This window comes from Chiloscyllium plagiosum, unplaced genomic scaffold, assembly GCF_037043375.1.
Source record: "Chiloscyllium plagiosum isolate Xiang-an unplaced genomic scaffold, Cpla_swu_hap1 HiC_scaffold_130, whole genome shotgun sequence".
Classification (NCBI taxonomy): Eukaryota; Metazoa; Chordata; class Chondrichthyes; order Orectolobiformes; family Hemiscylliidae; genus Chiloscyllium; species Chiloscyllium plagiosum.
In genome coordinates, this window is record NW_028270269.1 from 14,239 (window position 1) to 36,468 (window position 22,230).

General features: G+C 59.5%; 1 protein-coding gene across 1 annotated transcript in view; it reads right to left on the reverse strand.

Moving 5' to 3' along the window:
• The window catches only part of LOC148134004 (syntaxin-1B), a gene marked incomplete at its 3' end in the record, with an annotated part of 39,486 nt that overhangs the window by 11,490 nt on the left and 5,766 nt on the right, over positions 1 to 22,230 (reverse strand). Inside the window, exons 3-4 of the mRNA XM_087985702.1 lie at positions 19,228 to 19,302; positions 819 to 892 (exon numbers count right to left, since the gene is read on the reverse strand). Of these exons, the coding sequence (XP_087841828.1) occupies positions 819 to 892; positions 19,228 to 19,302 (149 nt within the window). The remainder of the gene's footprint in view (positions 1 to 818; positions 893 to 19,227; positions 19,303 to 22,230) is intronic.

The following is a 22,230-nucleotide window of genomic DNA, read 5'->3' on the forward strand; positions in this document are numbered from 1 at the left end:
CCAGAGAGAGAGGGGGGAAAGGACAGTGTATCTAACACACCCCGGTCCCAGAGAGAGAGAGAGGCGGGAAAGGACAGTGTATCTAACACACCCCGGTCCCAGAGAGAGAGAGAGGGGGGGAAGGACAGTGTATCTAACACACCCCGGTCCCAGAGAGAGAGAGTGGGGGGAAAGGACAGTGTATCTAACACACCCCGGTCCCAGAGAGAGAGGGGGGAAAGGACAGTTTATCTAACACACCCCGGTCCCAGAGAGAGAGCGGGGAAAGGACAGTATATCTAACACACCCCGGTCCCAGAGAGAGTGGGGGGAAAGGACAGTGTATCTAACACACCCCGGTCCCAGAGAGAGAGGGGGGGAAAGGACAGTGTATCTAACACACCACGGTCCCAGAGAGAGAGAGGGGGGAAAGGACAGTGTATCTAACACACCCCGGTCCCAGAGAGAGAGAGAGGGGGGAAAGGACAGTGTATCTAACACACCCCGGTCCCAGAGAGAGAGGGGGGGGAAAGGACAGTGTATCTAACACACCCCGGTCCCAGAGAGAGAGAGAGGGGGGGAAGGACAGTGTATCTAACACACCCCGGTCCCAGAGAGAGAGAGTGGGGGGAAAGGACAGTGTATCTAACACACCCCGGTCCCAGAGAGAGAGAGAGGGGAAAGGACAGTGTATCTAACTCACCCCGGTCCCAGAGAGAGAGAGAGAGGGGGGAAAGGACAGTGTATCTAACACACCCCGGTCCCAGAGAGAGAGGGGGGAAAAGGACAGTGTATCTAACACACCCCGGTCCTGCGAGGGGACGGAGATACTGCTGTACCTGGGTTTTCCGGATACGGAGATCTGCAGATGACCGATTCTGACCCTCCTCTCTTTCGATGCTCTGTTCAATAGCTGGTTAACAGCAGAGAGTGGGTCAGCAACAGGTTACAGATAGAGGGAGGGGGTGTAGGGGGTTACAGAGATAGGGAGGGGGGTGTAGGGGGTTACAGAGATAGGGAGGGGGTGTAGGGGATTACAGAGATAGGGAGGGGGTGTAGGGGGTTACAGAGATAGAGAGGGGGTGTAGTGGGGTTACAGAGACAGGGAGGGGGGTTACAGAGATAGGGAGGGGGTGTATGGAGTTACAGAGATAGGGAGGGGGTGTAGGGGGTTACAGAGATAGGGAGGGGGTGTAGGGAGGTTACAGAGATAGGGAGGGGGGGGTAGGGGGGTTACAGAGATAGGGAGGGGGTGTAGTGCGTTACCGAGATAGGGAGGGGGTGTAGGTGATTACAGAGATAGGGAGGGGGTGTAGGGGGTTACAGAGATAGGGAGGGGGTGTAGTGGGGTTACAGAGACAGGGAGGGGGTGTAGGGGATTACAGAGATAGGGAGGGGGTGTAGGGGGTTACAGAGATAGGGAGGGGGTGTAGGGGGTTACAGAGATCGGGAGGGGGTGTAGGGGATTACAGAGATAGGGAGGGGGTGTAGGGGGTTACAGAGATAGGGAGGGGGGGTGTAGGGGGTTACAGAGATAGTGAGGGGGTGTTGGGGGTTACAGAGATAGGGAGGGGGTGTAGGGGGTTACAGAGATAGGGAGGGGGGTGTAGGGGGTTACAGAGATAGGGAGGGCGTGTCGGGGATTACAGAGATAGGGAGGGGGTGTAGGGAGTTACAGAGATAGGGAGGGGGTGTAGTGGGGTTACAGAGACAGGGAGGGGGGTTACAGAGATAGGGAGGGGGTGTATGGAGTTACAGAGATAGGGAGGGGGTTTAGGGGGTTACAGAGATAGGGAGGGGGTGTAGGGAGGTTACAGAGATAGGGAGGGGGGTGTAGGGGGGTTACAGAGATAGGGAGGGGGTGTAGGGGGTTACAGAGACAGGGAGGGGGTGTAGCGGATTACAGAGATAGGGAGGGGGTGTAGGGGGTTACAGAGACAGGGAGGGGGGGTGTAGGGGGTTACAGAGATAGTGAGGGGGTGTTGGGGGTTACAGAGATAGGGAGTGGGTGTAGGGGGTTACACAGATAGGGAGGGGGGTGTAGGGGGTTACAGAGATAGGGAGGGGGTGTAGGGGATTACAGAGATAGGGAGGGGGTGTAGGGGGTTACAGAGATAGGGAGGGGGTGTAGTGGGGTTACAGAGACAGGGAGGGGGGTTACAGAGATAGGGAGGGGGTGTAGAGGGGTTACAGAGATAGGGAGGGGGTGTACGGGGTTACAGAGATAGGGAGGGGGGTGTAGGGGGTTACAGAGATAGGGAGGGGGTGTAGGGGATTACAGAGATAGGGAGGGGGGTGTAGGGGGTTACAGAGATAGGGAGGGGGTGTAGGGGGCTACAGAGATAGGGAGGGGGGTGTAGGGGGTTACAGAGATAGGGAGGGGGTGTAGGGGGTTACAGAGATAGGGAGGGGGGTGTAGGGGGTTACAGAGATAGGGAGGGGGTGTAGGGGATTACAGAGATAGGGAGGGGGTGTAGGGGGTGACAGAGATAGGGAGGGGGTGTAGTGGGGTTACAGAGACTGGGAGGGGGGTTACAGAGATAGGGAGGGGGTGTAGGGGGTTACAGAGATAGGGAGGGGGTGTAGGGGGTTACAGAGATAGGGAAGGGGTGGAGGGGGTTACAGAGATAGGGAGGGGGTGCAGGGGGGTTACAGAGATAGGGAGGGCGTGTAGGGGGTTACAGAGGTAGGGAGGGGGTGTCAGGTGCTACAGAGACAGGTAGGGGGGTGTAGGGGGTTACAGAGATAGGGAGGGGGTGTAGGGGGTTACAGAGATAGGGAGGGGGTGTAGGGTGTTACAGAGATAGGGAGAGGGTGTAGGGGGTTACAGAGATAGGGAGGGGGTGCAGGGGGTTACAGAGATAGGGAGGGGGTGTAGGGGGTTACAGAGATAGGGAGGGGGTGTAGTGGGGTTACAGAGACAGGGAGGGGGGTTACAGAGATAGGGAGGGGGTGTATGGAGTTACAGAGATAGGGAGGGTGTGCAGGGGGTTACAGAGATAGGGAGGGTGTGTAGGGAGGTTACAGAGATAGGGAGGGGGTGTAGGGGGTTACAGAGATAGGGAGGGGGTGCAGGGGATTACAGAGATAGGGAGGGGGTGTAGGGGGTTACAGAGACAGCCAGGGGGGGTGTAGGGGGTTACAGAGATATGGAGGGGGTGTCGGGGGTTACAGAGATAGGGAGGGGGTGTAGGGGGTTACAGAGATAGGGAGGGGGGTGTAGGGGGTTACAGAGATAGGGAGGGGGTGTAGGGGATTACAGAGATAGGGAGGGGGTGTAGGGGGTTACAGAGATAGGGAGGGGGTGTAGTGGGGTTACAGAGACAGGGAGGGGGGTTACAGAGATAGGGAGGGGGTGTAGAGGGGTGACAGAGATAGGGAGGGGGTGTAGGGGGTTACAGAGATAGGGAGGGGGCTGTAGGGGGTTACAGAGATAGGGAGGGGGTGTAGGGGATTACAGAGATAGGGAGGGGGTGGAGGTGGTTACAAAGATAGGGAGGGGGGTGTAGGGGGTTACAGAGATTGGGAGGGGATGTCGGGGTTTACAGAGATAGGGAGGGGGGTGTAGGGGGTTACAGAGATAGGGAGGGGGTGTAGGGGATTACAGAGATAGGGAGGGGGTGTAGGGGGTGACAGAGATAGGGAGGGGGTGCAGTGCGGTTACAGAGAGAGGAAGGGGGGTTACAGAGATAGGGAGGGGGTGTAGGGGGTTACAGAGAAAGGGAGGGGGTGAATGGCGTTACAGAGATAGGGAGGGGGTGGAGGGGGTTACAGAGATAGGGAGGGGGTGAATGGCGTTACAGAGATAGGAGGGGGTGTAGGGGGTTACAGAGATAGGGAGGGGGTGTAGGGGGTTACAGAGATAGGGAGGGGGTGTAGGGGGTTACAGAGATAGGGAGGGGGGTGTTGGGGGTTACAGAGATAGGGAGGGGGGTGTAGGGGGGTTACAGAGATAGGGTGGGGGTGTTGGGGTTACAGAGATAGGGAGGGAGGTGTAGGGGGGTTACAGAGACAGGGAGGGGGTGTAGGGGGTTACAGAGATAGGGTGGGGGTGTTGGGGTTACAGAGATAGGGAGGGGGGTGTAGGGGGGTTACAGAGACAGGGAGGGGGTGTAGGGGGTTACAGAGATAGGGAGGGGGTGTAGGGGGGTTACAGAGATAGGGAGGGGGTGTAGGGGGTTACAGAGATAGGAAGGGGGTGTAGAGGGGTTACAGAGATAGGGAGGGGGTGTAGGGGGTTCGAGAGATAGGGAGGGGGGTGTAGGGGGTTACAGAGATAGGGAGGGGGTGTAGGGGATTACAGAGATAGGGAGGGGTTGGAGGGGGTTACAGAGATAGGGAGGGGGGTGTAGGGGGTTACAGAGATAGGGAAGGGGTGTAGGGGGTTACAGAGATAGGGAGGGGGGTGTAGGGGATTACAGAGATAGGGAGGGGGTGTAGGGGGTGACAGAGATAGGGAGGGGGTGTAGTGGGGTTACAGAGACAGGGAGGGGGGTTACAGAGATAGGGAGGGGGTGTAGGGGGTTACAGAGATAGGGAGGGGGGTGTTGGGGGTTGCAGAGATAGGGAGGGGGGTTACAGAGATAGGGAGGGGGGTGTAGGGGGTTACAGAGATAGGGTGGGGGTGTTGGGGTTACAGAGATAGTGAGGGGGGTGTAGGGGGGTTACAGAGACAGGGAGGGGGGGTAGGGGGTTACAGAGATAGGGAGGGGGTGTAGGGGGGTTACAGAGATAGGGAGGGGGGTGTCGGGTGTTGCAGAGATAGGGAGGGGGTGTAGGGTGTTACAGAGATAGGGAGGGGGTGTAGGTGGTTACAGGGATAGGGAGGTGGTGAAGGGGGTTACAGAGATAGGGAGGGGGTGTATGGAGTTACAGAGGTAGGGAGGGGGGTGTAGGGGGTTACAGAGATAGGGAGGGGGTGTAGGTGGTTACAGGGATAGGGAGGTGGTGAAGGGGGTTACAGAGATAGGAAGGGGGTGTAGGGGGTTACAGAGATAGGGAGGGGGTGTAGGGGGTTACAGAAATAGGGAGGGGGGTGTAGGGGGGTTACAGAGATAGGGAGGGGGGTGTAGGGGGTTACAGAGATAGGGAGGGGGTGTCGGGCGTTACAGAGATAGGGAGGGGGGTGTAGGGGGGTTACAGAGATAGGGAGGGGGTATAGGGGGTTACAGAGATAGGGAGGGGGTGTAGGGGGTTACAGAGATAGGGAGGGGGTGTAGGGGGTTACAGAGATAGGGAGGGGGGTGCAGGGGGGTTACAGAGATAGGGAGGGGGGTGTAGGGGATTACAGAGACAGGGAGGGGGTGTAGGGGGGTTGCAAGGATAGGGCAGGGGTGTAGGGGGTCACAGAGACAGGGAGGGGGTGTAGGGGGTTACAGAGATAGGGAGGGGGGTGTAGGGTGGGTTACAGAGACAGGGAGGAGGTGTAGGGGGTTACAGAGATAGGGAGGGGGTGTAGGGGGGTTTCAGAGATAGGGAGGGGGGTGTAGGGGGTTACAGAGATAGGGAGGGGGTGTAGGTGGTTACAGGGATTGGGAGGGGGTGTAGGGGGTTACAGAGATAGGGAGGGGGCTGTAGGGGTTTACAGGGATAGGGAGGGGGGTATAGGGGGCTTACAGAGATAGGGAGGGGGTATAGGGGGTTACAGAGACAGGGGGGGGTGTAGGGGGTTACACAGATAGGGAGGGGGTGTAGGGGGTTACAGTGATAGGGAGGGGGTGTCGGGGGTTACAGGAATAGGGAGGGGGGTGTAGGCGGTTACAGAGATAGGGAGGGGGTGTAGGGGGTTACAGAGACAGTGAGGGGGTGTTGGGCGTTACAGAGATAGGGAGGGGGGTGTATGGGGGTTACAGAGATAGGAAGAGGGTATAGGGGGTTACAGAGACAGGGAGGGGGTTTAGGGGGTTACAGAGACAGGGAGGGGGTGTCGGGCGTTACAGAGATAGGGAGGGGGGTGTAGGGGGTTACAGAGATAGGGAGGGGGTGTAGGGTGTTACAGAGATAGGGAGGGGGTGTAGGGGGTTACAGAGATAGGGAGGGGGGTGCAGGGGGGTTACAGAGATAGGGAGGGGGTGTATGGAGTTACAGAGGTAGGGAGGGGGGTGTAGGGGGTTACAGAGATAGGGAGGGGGTGTAGGTGGTTACAGGGATAGGGAGGGGGTGAAGGGGGTTACAGAGATAGGGAGGGGGTGTAGGGGGTTACAGAGATAGGGAGGGGGTGTAGGGGGTTACAGAAATAGGGAGGGGGGTGTAGGGGGTTACAGAGATAGGGAGGGGGGTGTAGGGGGTTACAGAGATAGGGAGGGGGTGTCGGGCGTTACAGAGATAGGGAGGGGTGTAGGGGTTTACAGGGATAGGGAGGGGGGTGTGGGGGGCTTACAGAGATAGGGAGGGGGTATAGGGGGTTACAGAGACAGGGGGGGGGTGTAGGGGGTTACAGAGATAGGGAGGGGGTGTAGAGGGTTACAGTGATAGGGAGGGGGTGTCGGGGGTTACAGGGATAGGGAGGGGGGTGTAGGGGGTTACAGAGATAGGGAGGGGGTGTAGGGGGTTACAGAGACAGCGAGGGGGTGTTGGGCGTTACAGAGATAGGGAGGGGGGTTTAAGGGGGGTTACAGAGATAGGGAGGGGGTATAGGGGGTTACAGAGACAGGGAGGGGGTGTAGGGGGTTACAGAGACAGGGAGGGGGTGTCGGGCGTTACAGAGATAGTGAGGGGGGTGTAGGGGGTTACAGAGATAGGGAGGGGGTGTAGGGGGTTACAGAGATAGGGAGGGGGTGTAGGGGGTTACAGAGATAGGGAGGGGGTGTAGGGGGTTACAGAGATAGGGAGGGGGTGTAGGGGGTTACAGAAATAGGGAGGGGGGTGTTGGGGGGTTACAGAGATAGGGAGGGGGTGTAGGGGGGTTACAGAGATAGGGAGCGGGGTGCAGGGGGGTTACAGAGATAGGGAGGGGGTGTAGGGGGTTACAGAGACAGGGAGGGGGTGTAGGGGGGTTGCAAGGATAGGGCAGGGGTGTAGGGGGTCACAGAGACAGGGAGGGGGTGTAGAGGGTTACAGAGATAGGGAGGAGGTGTAGGGGGTTACAGAGATAGGGAGGGGGGTGTAGGGGGGTTACAGAGACAGGGAGGGGGTGTAGGGGGGTTGCAAGGATAGGGCAGGGGTGTAGGGGGTCACAGAGACAGGGAGGGGGTGTAGGGGGTTACAGAGATAGGGAGGGGGGTGCAGGGGGGTTACAGAGATAGGGAGGGGGTGTAGGGGGTTACAGAGACAGGGAGGGGGTGTAGGGGGGTTGCAAGGATAGGGCAGGGGTGTAGGGGGTCACAGAGACAGGGAGGGGGTGTAGGGGGTTACAGAGATAGGGAGGGGGGTGTAGGGGGGGTTACAGAGACAGGGAGGAGGTGTAGGGGGTTACAAAGATAGGGAGGGGGTGTAGGGGGGTTTCAGAGATAGGGAGGGGGGTGTAGGGGGTTACAGAGATAGGGAGGGGGTGTAGGTGGTTACAGGGATTGGGAGGGTGTGTAGGGGGTTACAGAGATAGGGAGGGGGCTGTAGGGGGTTACAGAGATAGGGAGGGGGGTGTAGGGGGTTACAGAGACAGGGAAGGGGTGTAGGGGGTTACAGAGATAGGGAGGGGGGTGGAGGGGGGTTACAGAGATAGGGAGGGGGGTGTAGGGGGTACAGAGATAGGGAGGGGGGTGTAGGGGGTTACAGAGATAGGGAGGGGGTGTAGGTGGTTACAGGGATTGGGAGGGTGTGTAGGGGGTTACAGAGATAGGGAGGGGGCTGTAGGGGGTTACAGAGATAGGGAGGGGGTGTAGGTGGTTACAGGGATAGGGAGGGGGTGTAGGGGGTTACAGGGATAGGGAGGGGGGTGTAGGGGGTTACAGAGATAGGGAGGGGGATGTAGGGGGTTACAGAGATAAGGAGGGGGTATAGGGAGTTACAGAGATAGGGAGGGGTTGTAGGGGGTTATAGAGGTAGAGAGGGGGTGTAGGGGGGTTACAGAGACAGGGAAGGTGTGTAGGGGGTGACAGAGATAGGGATGCGGGTGTAGGGCGTTACAGGGAAAGGGAGGGGGTGTAGGGGGGTTACAGAGATAGGGAGGGAGTGTAGGGGGGTTACAGAGATCGGGAGGGGGTGTAGGTGGTTACAGGGATAGGGAGGGGGTGAAGGGGGTTACAGAGATAGGGAGGGCGTGTAGGGGGGTTACAGAGATTGGGAGGTGGTGTAGGGGGTTACAGAGATAGGGAGGGGGTGTAGAGGGGTTACAGAGATAGGGAGGGGGTGTAGGGGGTTCGAGAGATAGGGAGGGGGGTGTAGGGGGTTACAGAGATAGGGAGGGGGTGTAGGGGATTACAGAGATAGGGAGGGGGTGGAGGGGGTTACAGAGATAGGGAGGGGGGTGTAGGGGGTTACAGAGATAGGGAGGGGGTGTAGGGGGTTACAGAGATAGGGAGGGGGGTGTCGGGGGTTACAGAGATAGGGAGGGGGTGTAGGGGATTACAGAGATAGGGAGGGGGTGTAGGGGATTACAGAGATAGGGAGGGGGTGGAGGGGATTACAGAGATAGGGAGGGGGTGTAGGGGGTGACAGAGATAGGGAGGGGGTGTAGTGGGGTTACAGAGACAGGGAGGGGGGTTACAGAGATAGGGAGGGGGTGTAGGGGGTTACAGAGATAGGGAGGGGGGTGTTGGGGGTTACAGAGATAGGGAGGGGGGTTACAGAGATAGGGAGGGGGGTGTAGGGGGTTACAGAGATAGGGTGGGGGTGTTGGGGTTACAGAGATAGGGAGGGGGGTGTAGGGGGGTTACAGAGACAGGGAGGGGGGGTAGGGGGTTACAGAGATAGGGAGGGGGGTGTAGGGGGTTACAGAGATAGGGAGGGGGTGTAGGGGGTTACAGAGATAGGGAGGGGGGTGTAGGGGGTTACAGAGATAGGGAGGGGGGTGTTGGGGGTTACAGAGATAGGGAGGGGGGTGTTGGGGGTTACAGAGATAGGGAGGGGGGTGTAGGGGGTTACAGAGATAGGGAGGGGGGTGTAGGGGGTTACAGAGATAGGGAGGGGGTGTAGGGGGTTACAGAGATAGGGAGGGGGGTGTTGGGGGTTACAGAGATAGGGAGGGGGTGTAGTGGGGTTACAGAGACAGGGAGGGGGGTTACAGAGATAGGGAGGGGGTGTAGGGGGTTACAGAGATAGGGAGGGGGGTGTTGGGGGTTACAGAGATAGGGAGGGGGGTTACAGAGATAGGGAGGGGGGTGTAGGGGGTTACAGAGATAGGGTGGGGGTGTTGGGGTTACAGAGATAGGGAGGGGGGTGTAGGGGGGTTACAGAGACAGGGAGGGGGGGTAGGGGGTTACAGAGATAGGGAGGGGGTGTAGGGGGGTTACAGAGATAGGGAGGGGGGTGTCGGGTGTTGCAGAGATACGGAGGGGGTGTAGGGGGTAACAGAGATAGGGAGGGAGTGTAGGGGGTTACAGAGATAGGGAGGGGGGTGTAGGGGGGTTACAGAGATAGGGAGGGGGGTGTAGGGGGTTACAGAGATAGGGAGGGGGTGTAGGGGGTTACAGAGATAGGGAGGGGGGTGTAGGGGGGTTACAGGGATAGGGAGGGGGTGTAGGGGGTTACAGAGATAGGGAGGGGGTGTATGGAGTTACAGAGGTAGGGAGGGGGGTGTAGGGGGTTACAGAGATAGGGAGGGGGTGTAGGTGGTTACAGGGATAGGGAGGTGGTGAAGGGGGTTACAGAGATAGGAAGGGGGTGTAGGGGTTTACAGAGATAGGGAGGGGGTGTAGGGGGTTACAGAAATAGGGAGGGGGGTGTAGGGGGGTTACAGAGATAGGGAGGGGGGTGTAGGGGGTTACAGAGATAGGGAGGGGGTGTCGGGCGTTACAGAGATAGGGAGGGGGGTGTAGGGGGGTTACAGAGATAGGGAGGGGGTATAGGGGGTTACAGAGATAGGGAGGGGGTGTAGGGGGTTACAGAGATAGGGAGGGGGTGTAGGGGGTTACAGAGATAGGGAGGGGGGTGCAGGGGGGTTACAGAGATAGGGAGGGGGTATAGGGGGTTACAGAGACAGGGAGGGGGTGTAGGGGGGTTGCAAGGATAGGGCAGGGGTGTAGGGGGTCACAGAGACAGGGAGGGGGTGTAGGGGGTTACAGAGATAGGGAGGGGGGTGTAGGGTGGGTTACAGAGACAGGGAGGAGGTGTAGGGGGTTACAGAGATAGGGAGGGGGTGTAGGGGGGTTTCAGAGATAGGGAGGGGGGTGTAGGGGGTTACAGAGATAGGGAGGGGGTGTAGGTGGTTACAGGGATTGGGAGGGGGTGTAGGGGGTTTCAGAGATAGGGAGGGGGCTGTAGGGGTTTACAGGGATAGGGAGGGGGGTGTAGGGGGCTTACAGAGATAGGGAGGTTGTATAGGGGGTTACAGAGACAGGGGGGGGTGTAGGGGGTTACACAGATAGGGAGGGGGTGTAGGGGGTTACAGTGATAGGGAGGGGGTGTCGGGGGTTACAGAGACAGGGAGGGGGTGTCGGGCGTTACAGAGATAGGGAGGGGGTGTAGGGGGTTACAGAGACAGTGAGGGGGTGTTGGGCGTTACAGAGATAGGGAGGGGGGTGTATGGGGGTGACAGAGATCGGGAGGGGGGATAGGGGGTGACAGAGACAGGGAGGGGGTGTAGGGGGTTACAGAGACAGGGAGGGGGTGTCGGGCGTTACAGAGATAGGGAGGGGGGTGTAGGGGGTTACAGAGATAGGGAGGAGGGTGCAGGGGGGTTACAGAGATAGGGAGGGGGTGTATGGAGTTACAGAGGTAGGGAGGGGGGTGTAGGGGGTTACAGAGATAGGGAGGGGGTGTAGGTGGTTACAGGGATAGGGAGGGGGTGAAGGGGGTTACAGAGATAGGGAGGGGGTGTAGGGGGTTACAGAGATAGGGAGGGGGTGTAGGGGGTTACAGAAATAGGGAGGGGGGTGTAGGGGGTTACAGAGATAGGGAGGGGGGTGTAGGGGGTTACAGAGATAGGGAGGGGGTGTCGGGCGTTACAGAGATAGGGAGGGGTGTAGGGGTTTACAGGGATAGGGAGGGGGGTGTGGGGGGCTTACAGAGATAGGGAGGGGGTATAGGGGGTTACAGAGACAGGGGGGGGTGTAGGGGGTTACAGAGATAGGGAGGGGGTGTAGAGGGTTACAGTGATAGGGAGGGGGTGTCGGGGGTTACAGGGATAGGGAGGGGGGTGTAGGGGGTTACAGAGATAGGGAGGGGGTGTAGGGGGTTACAGAGACAGCGAGGGGGTGTTGGGCGTTACAGAGATAGGGAGGGGGGTTTAAGGGGGGTTACAGAGATAGGGAGGGGGTATAGGGGGTTACAGAGACAGGGAGGGGGTGTAGGGGGTTACAGAGACAGGGAGGGGGTGTCGGGCGTTACAGAGATAGGGAGGGGGGTGTAGGGGGTTACAGAGATAGGGAGGGGGTGTAGGGGGTTACAGAGATAGGGAGGGGGTGTAGGGGGTTACAGAGATAGGGAGGGGGTGTAGGGGGTTACAGAGATAGGGAGGGGGTGTAGGGGGTTACAGAAATAGGGAGGGGGGTGTTGGGGGGTTACAGAGATAGGGAGGGGGTGTAGGGGGGTTACAGAGATAGGGAGGGGGGTGCAGGGGGGTTACAGAGATAGGGAGGGGGTGTAGGGGGTTACAGAGACAGGGAGGGGGTGTAGGGGGGTTGCAAGGATAGGGCAGGGGTGTAGGGGGTCACAGAGACAGGGAGGGGGTGTAGGGGGTTACAGAGATAGGGAGGAGGTGTAGGGGGTTACAGAGATAGGGAGGGGGGTGTAGGGGGGTTACAGAGACAGGGAGGGGGTGTAGGGGGGTTGCAAGGATAGGGCAGGGGTGTAGGGGGTCACAGAGACAGGGAGGGGGTGTAGGGGGTTACAGAGATAGGGAGGGGGGTGCAGGGGGGTTACAGAGATAGGGAGGGGGTGTAGGGGGTTACAGAGATAGGGAGGGGGTGTAGGTCGTTACAGAGATAGGGAGGGAGTGTAGGGGGTTACAGAGATAGGGAGGGGGGTGTAGGGGGGTTACAGAGATAGGGAGGGGGTGTAGGGGGTTACAGCGATAGGGAGGGGGTGTATGGAGTTATAGAGATAGGGAGGGCGTGTAGGGGGTTTCAGAGATAGGGAGGGGGTATAGGTGGTTACAGGGATAGGGAGGGGGTGAAGGGGGTTACAGAGATAGGGAGGGGGTGTAGGGGGTTGCAGAGATAGGGAGGGGGTGCAGGGGGTTACAGAAATAGGGAGGGGGGTGTAGGGGGGTTACAGAGATAGGGAGGGGGGTGTAGGGGGTTACAGAGATAGGGAGGGGGTGTCGGGCGTTACAGAGATAGGGAGGGGGGTGTAGGGGGGTTACAGAGATAGGGAGGGGGTATAGGGGGTTACAGAGATAGGGAGGGGGTGTAGGGGGTTACAGAGATAGGGAGGGGGTGTAGGGGGTTACAGAGATAGGGAGGGGGGTGCAGGGGGGTTACAGAGATAGGGAGGGGGTGTAGGGGGTTACAGAGACAGGGAGGGGGTGTAGGGGGGTTGCAAGGATAGGGCAGGGGTGTAGGGGGTCACAGAGACAGGGAGGGGGTGTAGGGGGTTACAGAGATAGGGAGGGGGGTGTAGGGTGGGTTACAGAGACAGGGAGGAGGTGTAGGGGGTTACAGAGATAGGGAGGGGGTGTAGGGGGGTTTCAGAGATAGGGAGGGGGGTGTAGGGGGTTACAGAGATAGGGAGGGGGTGTAGGTGGTTACAGGGATTGGGAGGGGGTGTAGGGGGTTTCAGAGATAGGGAGGGGGCTGTAGGGGTTTACAGGGATAGGGAGGGGGGTGTAGGGGGCTTACAGAGATAGGGAGGTTGTATAGGGGGTTACAGAGACAGGGGGGGGTGTAGGGGGTTACACAGATAGGGAGGGGGTGTAGGGGGTTACAGTGATAGGGAGGGGGTGTCGGGGGTTACAGAGACAGGGAGGGGGTGTCGGGCGTTACAGAGATAGGGAGGGGGTGTAGGGGGTTACAGAGACAGTGAGGGGGTGTTGGGCGTTACAGAGATAGGGAGGGGGGTGTATGGGGGTGACAGAGATCGGGAGGGGGGATAGGGGGTGACAGAGACAGGGAGGGGGTGTAGGGGGTTACAGAGACAGGGAGGGGGTGTCGGGCGTTACAGAGATAGGGAGGGGGGTGTAGGGGGTTACAGAGATAGGGAGGGGGGTGCAGGGGGGTTACAGAGATAGGGAGGGGGTGTATGGAGTTACAGAGGTAGGGAGGGGGGTGTAGGGGGTTACAGAGATAGGGAGGGGGTGTAGGTGGTTACAGGGATAGGGAGGGGGTGAAGGGGGTTACAGAGATAGGGAGGGGGTGTAGGGGGTTACAGAGATAGGGAGGGGGTGTAGGGGGTTACAGAAATAGGGAGGGGGGTGTAGGGGGTTACAGAGATAGGGAGGGGGGTGTAGGGGGTTACAGAGATAGGGAGGGGGTGTCGGGCGTTACAGAGATAGGGAGGGGTGTAGGGGTTTACAGGGATAGGGAGGGGGGTGTGGGGGGCTTACAGAGATAGGGAGGGGGTATAGGGGGTTACAGAGACAGGGGGGGGTGTAGGGGGTTACAGAGATAGGGAGGGGGTGTAGAGGGTTACAGTGATAGGGAGGGGGTGTCGGGGGTTACAGGGATAGGGAGGGGGGTGTAGGGGGTTACAGAGATAGGGAGGGGGTGTAGGGGGTTACAGAGACAGCGAGGGGGTGTTGGGCGTTACAGAGATAGGGAGGGGGGTTTAAGGGGGGTTACAGAGATAGGGAGGGGGTATAGGGGGTTACAGAGACAGGGAGGGGGTGTAGGGGGTTACAGAGACAGGGAGGGGGTGTCGGGCGTTACAGAGATAGGGAGGGGGGTGTAGGGGGTTACAGAGATAGGGAGGGGGTGTAGGGGGTTACAGAGATAGGGAGGGGGTGTAGGGGGTTACAGAGATAGGGAGGGGGTGTAGGGGGTTACAGAGATAGGGAGGGGGTGTAGGGGGTTACAGAAATAGGGAGGGGGGTGTTGGGGGGTTACAGAGATAGGGAGGGGGTGTAGGGGGGTTACAGAGATAGGGAGGGGGGTGCAGGGGGGTTACAGAGATAGGGAGGGGGTGTAGGGGGTTACAGAGACAGGGAGGGGGTGTAGGGGGGTTGCAAGGATAGGGCAGGGGTGTAGGGGGTCACAGAGACAGGGAGGGGGTGTAGGGGGTTACAGAGATAGGGAGGAGGTGTAGGGGGTTACAGAGATAGGGAGGGGGGTGTAGGGGGGTTACAGAGACAGGGAGGGGGTGTAGGGGGGTTGCAAGGATAGGGCAGGGGTGTAGGGGGTTACAGAGATAGGGAGGGGGGTGCAGGGGGGTTACAGAGATAGGGAGGGGGTGTAGGGGGTTACAGAGATAGGGAGGGGGTGTAGGTCGTTACAGAGATAGGGAGGGAGTGTAGGGGGTTACAGAGATAGGGAGGGGGGTGTAGGGGGGTTACAGAGATAGGGAGGGGGTGTAGGGGGTTACAGCGATAGGGAGGGGGTGTATGGAGTTATAGAGATAGGGAGGGCGTGTAGGGGGTTTCAGAGATAGGGAGGGGGTATAGGTGGTTACAGGGATAGGGAGGGGGTGAAGGGGGTTACAGAGATAGGGAGGGGGTGTAGGGGGTTGCAGAGATAGGGAGGGGGTGCAGGGGGTTACAGAAATAGGGAGGGGGGTGTAGGGGGGTTACAGAGATAGGGAGGGGGGTGTAGGGGGTTACAGAGATAGGGAGGGGGTGTCGGGCGTTACAGAGATAGGGAGGGGTGTAGGGGTTTACAGGGATAGGGAGGGGGGTGTAGGGGGCTTACAGAGATAGGGAGGGGGTATAGGGGGTGACAGAGACAGGGGGGGGTGTAGGGGGTTACAGAGATAGGGAGGGGGTGTAGGGGGTTACAGTGATAGGGAGGGTGTGCAGGGGTGTTACAGAGACAGGGAGGGGGTGTCGGGTGTTGCAGAGATAGGGAGGGGGTGTAGGGGGTTACAGAGATAGGGAGGGGGTGTAGTGGGGTTACAGAGATAGGGAGGGAGTGTAGGGGGTTACAGAGTTAGGGAGGGGGGTGTAGGGGGGTTACAGAGATAGGGAGGGGGTGTAGGGGGTTACAGGGATAGGGAGGGGGTGTAGGGAGTTACAGAGATAGGGAGGGGGTGTAGGGGGTTACAGAGATAGGGAGGGGGGTGTAGGGGGGTTACAGAGATAGGGAGGGGGTGTAGGGGGTTACAGAGACAGGGAGGGGGTGTAGGGGTTTGCAAGGATAGGGCAGGGGTGTAGGGGGTCACAGAGACAGGGAGGGGTTGTAGGGGGTTACAGAGATAGGGAGGGGGTGTTGGGGGGTTACAGGGAGAGGGAGAGGGTGGAGGGAGTTACAGAGATAGGGAGGGTGTGTAAGGGGGGTTACAGAAATAGGGAGGGGGGTGTAGGGGGTTACAGAGATAGGGAGGGGGGTGTCGGGCGTTACAGAGATAGGGAGGGGGTGTAGGGGGGTTACAGGGATAGGGAGGCGGGTGTAGGGGGTTACAGAGATAGGGAGGGGGTGTAGGGGGTTACAGAGACAGTGAGGGGGTGTTGCGCGTTACAGAGATAGGGAGGGGGGTGTAGGGTGGTTACAGAGATAAGGAGGGGATATAGGGGGTTACAGAGACAGGGAGGGGGTGTAGGGGGTTACAGAGACAGGGAGGGGGTGTCGGGCGTTACAGAGATAGGGAGGGGGGTGTAGGGGGTTACAGAGATAGGGAGAGGGTGTAGGGGGTTACAGAGATAGGGAGGGGGTGTAGGGGGTTACAGAGATAGGGAGGGGGTGTAGGGGGTTACAGAAATAGGGAGGGGGGGTGTAGGGGGGTTACAGAGATAGGGAGGGGGTGTAGGGGGGTTACAGCGATAGGGAGGGGGGTGCAGGGGGGTTACAGAGATAGGGAGGGGGTGTAGGGGGTTACAGAGACAGGGAGGGGGTGTAGGGGTTTGCAAGGATAGGGCAGGGGTGTAGGGGGTCACAGAGACAGGGAGGGGGTGTAGGGGGTTACAGAGATAGGGAGGAGGTGTAGGGGGTTACAGAGATAGGGAGGCGGGTGTAGGGGGGTTACAGAGACAGGGAGGGGGTGTAGGGGGGGTTCCAAGGATAGGGCAGGGGTGTAGGGGGTCACAGAGACAGGGAGGGGGTGTAGGGGGTTACAGAGATAGGGAGGGGGGTGTAGGGGGGTTACAGAGACAGGGAGGAGGTGTAGGGGGTTACAGAGATAGGGAGGGGGTGTAGGGGGGTTTCAGAGATAGGGAGGGGGGTGTAGGGGGGTTTCAGAGATAGGGAGGGGGGTGTAGGGGGTTACAGAGATAGGGAGGGGGTGTAGGTGGTTACAGGGATTGGGAGGGTGTGTAGGGGGTTACAGAGATAGGGAGGGGGCTGTAGGGGGTTACAGAGATAGGGAGGGGGGTGTAGGGGGTTACAGAGAGAGGGAAGGGGTGTAGGGGGTTACAGAGAGAGGGAAGGGGTGTAGGGGGTTACAGAGATAGGGAGGGGGGTGGAGGGGGGTTACAGAGATAGGGAGGGGGTTGTAGGGGGTACAGAGATAGGGAGGGGGTGTAGGTGGTTACAGGGATAGGGAGGGGGTGTAGGGGGTTACAGGGATAGGGAGTGAGTGTAGGGGGTTACAGAGATAGGGAGGGGGGTGTAGGGGGTTACAGGGATAGGGAGGGGGTGTAGGGGTAACAGAGATAGGGAGGGGGTGTAGGGGGTTACAGAGATAAGGAGGGGGTATAGGGAGTTACAGAGATAGGGAGGGGTTGTAGGGGGCTACAGAGGTAGAGAGGGGGTGTAGGGGGGTTACAGAGACAGGGAAGGTGTGTAGGGGGTGACAGAGATAGGGAGGCGGGTGTAGGGGGTTACAGGGAAAGGGAGGGGGTGTAGGGGGGTTACAGAGATAGGGAGGGAGTGTAGGGGGGTTACAGAGATCGGGAGGGGGTTTTAGGTGGTTACAGGGATAGGGAGGGGGTGAAGGGGGTTACAGAGATAGGGAGGGCGTGTAGGGGGGTTACAGAGATAGGGAGGGGTTGTAGGGGGTTACAGAGATAGGGAGGGGGTGTATGGAGTTACAGAGATAGGGAGGGGGTGTATGGAGTTACAGGGATAGGGAGGGGGTGTAGGGGGTTACAGAGATAGGGAGGGGGGTGTAGGGGGTTACAGAGATAGGGAGGGGGGTGTCGGGTGTTGCAGAGATACGGAGGGGGTGTAGGGGGTTACAGAGATAGGGAGGGAGTGTAGGGGGTTACAGAGATAGGGAGGGGGTGTAGGGGGTTACAGAGATAGGGAGGGGGTGTAGGGGGTTACAGAGATAGGGAGGGGGTGTAGGGGGGTTACAGAGATAGGGAGGGGGGTGTAGGGGGGTTACAGAGATAGGGAGGGGGTGTAGGGGGTTACAGAGATAGGGAGAGGGTGTATGGAGTTACAGTGATAGGGAGGGCGTGTAGGGGGTTACAGAGATAGGGAGGGGGTGTAGGTGGTTACAGGGATAGGGAGGGGGTGAAGGGGGTTACAGAGATAGGGAGGGGGTGTAGGGGGTTACAGAGATAGGGAGGGGGTGGTGGGGGTTACAGAAATAGGGAGGGGGGTGTAGGGGGGTTACAGAGATAGGGAGGGGGGTGTAGGGGGTTACAGAGATAGGGAGGGGGTGTCGGGGTTTACAGGGATAGGGAGGGGGGTGTAGGGGGCTTACAGAGATAGGGAAGGGGTATGGGGGTTACAGAGACAGGGAGGGGGTGTAGGGGGTTACAGAGATAGGGAGGGGGTGTAGGGGGTTACAGTGATAGGGAGGGGGTGTCGGGGGTTACAGTGAGAGGGAGGGTGTGCAGGGGTGTTACAGAGACAGGGAGGGGGTGTCGGGCGTCACAGAGATAGGGAGGGGGTGTAGGGGGTTACAGAGATAGGGAGGGAGTGTTGGTGGTTACAGGGATAGGGAGGGGGTGAAGGGGGTTACAGAGATAGGGAGGGCGTGTAGGGGGGTTACAGAGATAGGGAGGGCGTGTAGGGGGGTTACAGAGATAGGGAGGGGGGTGTAGGGGGTTACAGAGATAGGGAGGGGGGTGTAGGGGGTTACAGAGTTGGGAGGGGGGTGTCGGGCGTTACAGAGATAGGGAGGGGGTGTAGGGGGGTTACAGGGATAGGGAGGGGGGTGTAGGGGGTTACAGAGATAGGGAGGGGGTGTAGGGGGTTACAGAGACAGGGAGGGGGTGTCGGGCGTGACAGAGATAGGGAGTGGGGTGTAGGGGGGTTTCAGAGATAGGGAGGGGGTATAGGGGGTTACAGAGACAGGGAGGGGTGTAGGGGGTTACAGAGAAAGGGAGGGGGTGTCGGGCGTTACAGAGATAGGGAGGGGGGTGTAGGGGGGTTACAGAGATAGGGAGGGGGTGTAGGGGGTTACAGAGATAGGGAGGGGGTGTAGGGGGTTACAGAGATATGGAGGGGGTGTAGGGGGTTACAGAGATAGGGAGGGGGTGTAGGGGGTTACAGAGATAGGGAGGGGGTGTAGCGGGTTACAGAGATAGGGAGGGGGTGTAGGGGGTTACAGAAATAGGGAGGGGGGTGTAGGGGGGTTACAGAGATAGGGAGGGGGGTTACAGAGATAGGGAGGGGGTGTAGGGGGTTACAGAGACAGGGAGGGGGTGTGGGGGGTTACAGAGATAGGGAGGAGGGTTACAGAGATAGGGAGGGGGGTGTAGGGGGTTACAGAGATAGGGAGGGGGGTGTAGGGGGGTTACAGAGATAGGGAGGAGGTGTAGGGGGTTACAGAGATAGGGAGGGGGGTGTAGGGGGTTACAGAGATAGGGAGGGGGGTGTAGGGGGGTTACAGAGATAGGGAGGGGGTGTAGGGGGGTTACAGAGATAGGGAGGGGCTGTAGGGGGTTACAGAGACAGGGAGGGGGTGTGGGGGGTTACAGAGACAGGGAGGGGGTGTAGGGGGTTACAGAGATAGGGAGGGGGGTGTAGGGGGGGTTACAGAGATAGGGAGGGGGTGTAGGGGGTTACAGAGATAGGGAGGGGGTGTAGGGGGTTACAGAGACAGGGAGGAGGTGTAGGGGGGTTACAGAGATAGGGAGGAGGTGTAGGGGGTTACAGGGACAGGGAGGAGGTGTAGGGGGTTACAGAGATAGGGAGGGGGGGTGTAGGGGGGTTACGGGGGGAATATCTCACTCACTTTTTAACTTGGAGCGGACTTTGTTTGCTGTCGCCTTGATATCCACTGTGAGATCCTGCAGCTCCTGTTTGATATCTGTCGGGGAGGGGCGTGGAGAGCGACTGAGTGTCAGAATAAATCCTCAACACATTGAGGCACTCCCCCACCCATTTCCCAAACTCCCTCCCCCTCTCCTTCACCATCACTCCATCCACATGCCACCCTCCCAACTCCCCTACTGTGCACGGTGCTCCCGGTGTGGGTCTGACTGAGGGATACAGAGACGGGAACTGTGCACGGTGCTCCCGGTGTGGGTCTGACTGAGGGATACAGAGACGGGGAACTGTGCACGGTGCTCCCGGTGTGGGTCTTACTGAGGGATACAGAGACGGGAACTGTGCACGGTGCTCCCGGTGTGGGTCTGACTGAGGGACACAGAGACGGGAACTGTGCACGGTGCTCCCGGTGTGGGTCTGTCTGAGGGATACAGAGACGGGAACTGTGCACGGTGCTCCTGGTGTGGGTCTGACTGAGGGATACAGAGACGGGAACTGTGCACGGTGCTCCCGGTGTGGGTCTGACTGAGGGACACAGAAACGGGGAACTGTGCACGGTGCTCCCGGTGTGGGTCTGACTGAGGGATACAGAGACGGGAACTGTGCACGGTGCTCCCGGTGTGGGTCTGACTGAGGGATACAGAGACGGGAACTGTGCACGGTGCTCCCGGTGTGGGTCTGACTGAGCGACACAGAGACGGGAACTGTGCACGGTGCTCCCGGTGTGGGTCTGACCGAGGGATACAGAGACGGGAACTGTGCACGGTGCTCCCGGTGTGGGTCTGACTGAGGGATACAGAGACGGGAACTGTGCACGGTGCTCCCGGTGTGTGTCTGACTGACGGATACAGAGACGGGAACTGTGCACGGTGCTCCCGGTGTGGGTCTGACTGAGGGATACAGAGACGGGAACTGTGCACGGTGCTCCCGGTGTGGGTCTGACTGAGGGACACAGAGACGGGAACTGTGCACGGTGCTCCCGGTGTGAGTCTGACTGAGCGACACAGAGACGGGAACTGTGCACGGTGCTCCCGGTGTGGGTCTGACTGAGGGATACAGAGACGGGAACTGTGCACGGTGCTCCCGGTGTGGGTCTGACTGAGGGATACAGAGACGGGAACTGTGCACGGTGCTTCCGGTGTGGGTCTGACTGAGGGATACAGAGACGGGAACTGTGCACGGTGCTCCCGGTGTGGGTCTGACTGAGGGATACAGAGACGGGAACTGTGCACGGTTCTCCCGGTGTGGGTCTGACTGAGGGATACAGAGACGGGAACTGTGCACGGTGCTTCCGGTGTGGGTCTGACTGAGGGATACAGAGACGGGAACTGTGCACGGTGCTCCCGGTTTGGGTCTGACTGAGGGATACAGAGACGGGAACTGTGCACGGTGCTCCCGGTGTGGGTCTGGCTGAGGGATACAGAGACGGGAACTGTGCACGGTGCTCCCGGTGTGGGTCTGACTGAGGGATACAGAGACAGGAACTGTGCACGGTGCTCCCGGTGTGGGTCTGACTGAGGGACACAGAGACGGGAACTGTGCACGGTGCTCCCGGTGTGGGTCTGACTGAGGGACACAGAGACGGGAACTGTGCACGGTGCTCCCGGTGTGGGTCTGACTGAGGGACACAGAGACGGGAACTGTGCACGGTGCTCCCGGTGTGGGACTGACTGAGGGATACAGAGACGGGAACTGTGCACGGTGCTCCCGGTGTGGGTCTGACTGAGGGATACAGAGACGGGAACTGTGCACGGTGCTCCCGGTGTGGGTCTGACTGAGGGATACAGAGATGGGAACTGTGCACGGTGCTCCCGGTGTGGGTCTGACTGAGGGACACAGAGACGGGAACTGTGCACGGTGCTCCCGGTGTGGGTCTGACTGAGGGATACAGAGACGGGAACTGTGCACGGTGCTCCCGGTGTGGGTCTGACTGAGGGACACAGAGACGGGAACTGTGCACGGTGCTCCCGGTGTGGGTCTGACTGAGGGATACAGAGACGGGAACTGTGCACGGTGCTCCCGGTGTGGGTCTGACTGAGGGATACAGAGATGGGAACTGTGCACGGTGCTCCCGGTGTGGGTCTGACTGAGGGATACAGAGACGGGAACTGTGCACGGTGCTCCCGGTGTGGGTCTGACTGAGGGACACAGAGACGGGAACTGTGCACGGTGCCCCCGGTGTGGGTCTGACTGAGGGACACAGAGACGGGAACTGTGCACGGTGCTCCCGGTGTGGGTCTGACTGAGGGATACAGAGACGGGAACTGTGCACGGTGCTCCCGGTGTGGGTCTGACTGAGCGACACAGAGACGGGAACTGTGCACGGTGCTCCCGGTGTGGGTCTGACCGAGGGATACAGAGACGGGAACTGTGCACGGTGCTCCCGGTGTGGGTCTGACTGAGGGATACAGAGACGGGAACTGTGCACGGTGCTCCCGGTGTGTGTCTGACTGACGGATACAGAGACGGGAACTGTGCACGGTGCTCCCGGTGTGGGTCTGACTGAGGGATACAGAGACGGGAACTGTGCACGGTGCTCCCGGTGTGGGTCTGACTGAGGGACACAGAGACGGGAACTGTGCACGGTGCTCCCGGTGTGAGTCTGACTGAGCGACACAGAGACGGGAACTGTGCACGGTGCTCCCGGTGTGGGTCTGACTGAGGGATACAGAGACGGGAACTGTGCACGGTGCTCCCGGTGTGGGTCTGACTGAGGGATACAGAGACGGGAACTGTGCACGGTGCTTCCGGTGTGGGTCTGACTGAGGGATACAGAGACGGGAACTGTGCACGGTGCTCCCGGTGTGGGTCTGACTGAGGGATACAGAGACGGGAACTGTGCACGGTTCTCCCGGTGTGGGTCTGACTGAGGGATACAGAGACGGGAACTGTGCACGGTGCTTCCGGTGTGGGTCTGACTGAGGGATACAGAGACGGGAACTGTGCACGGTGCTCCCGGTTTGGGTCT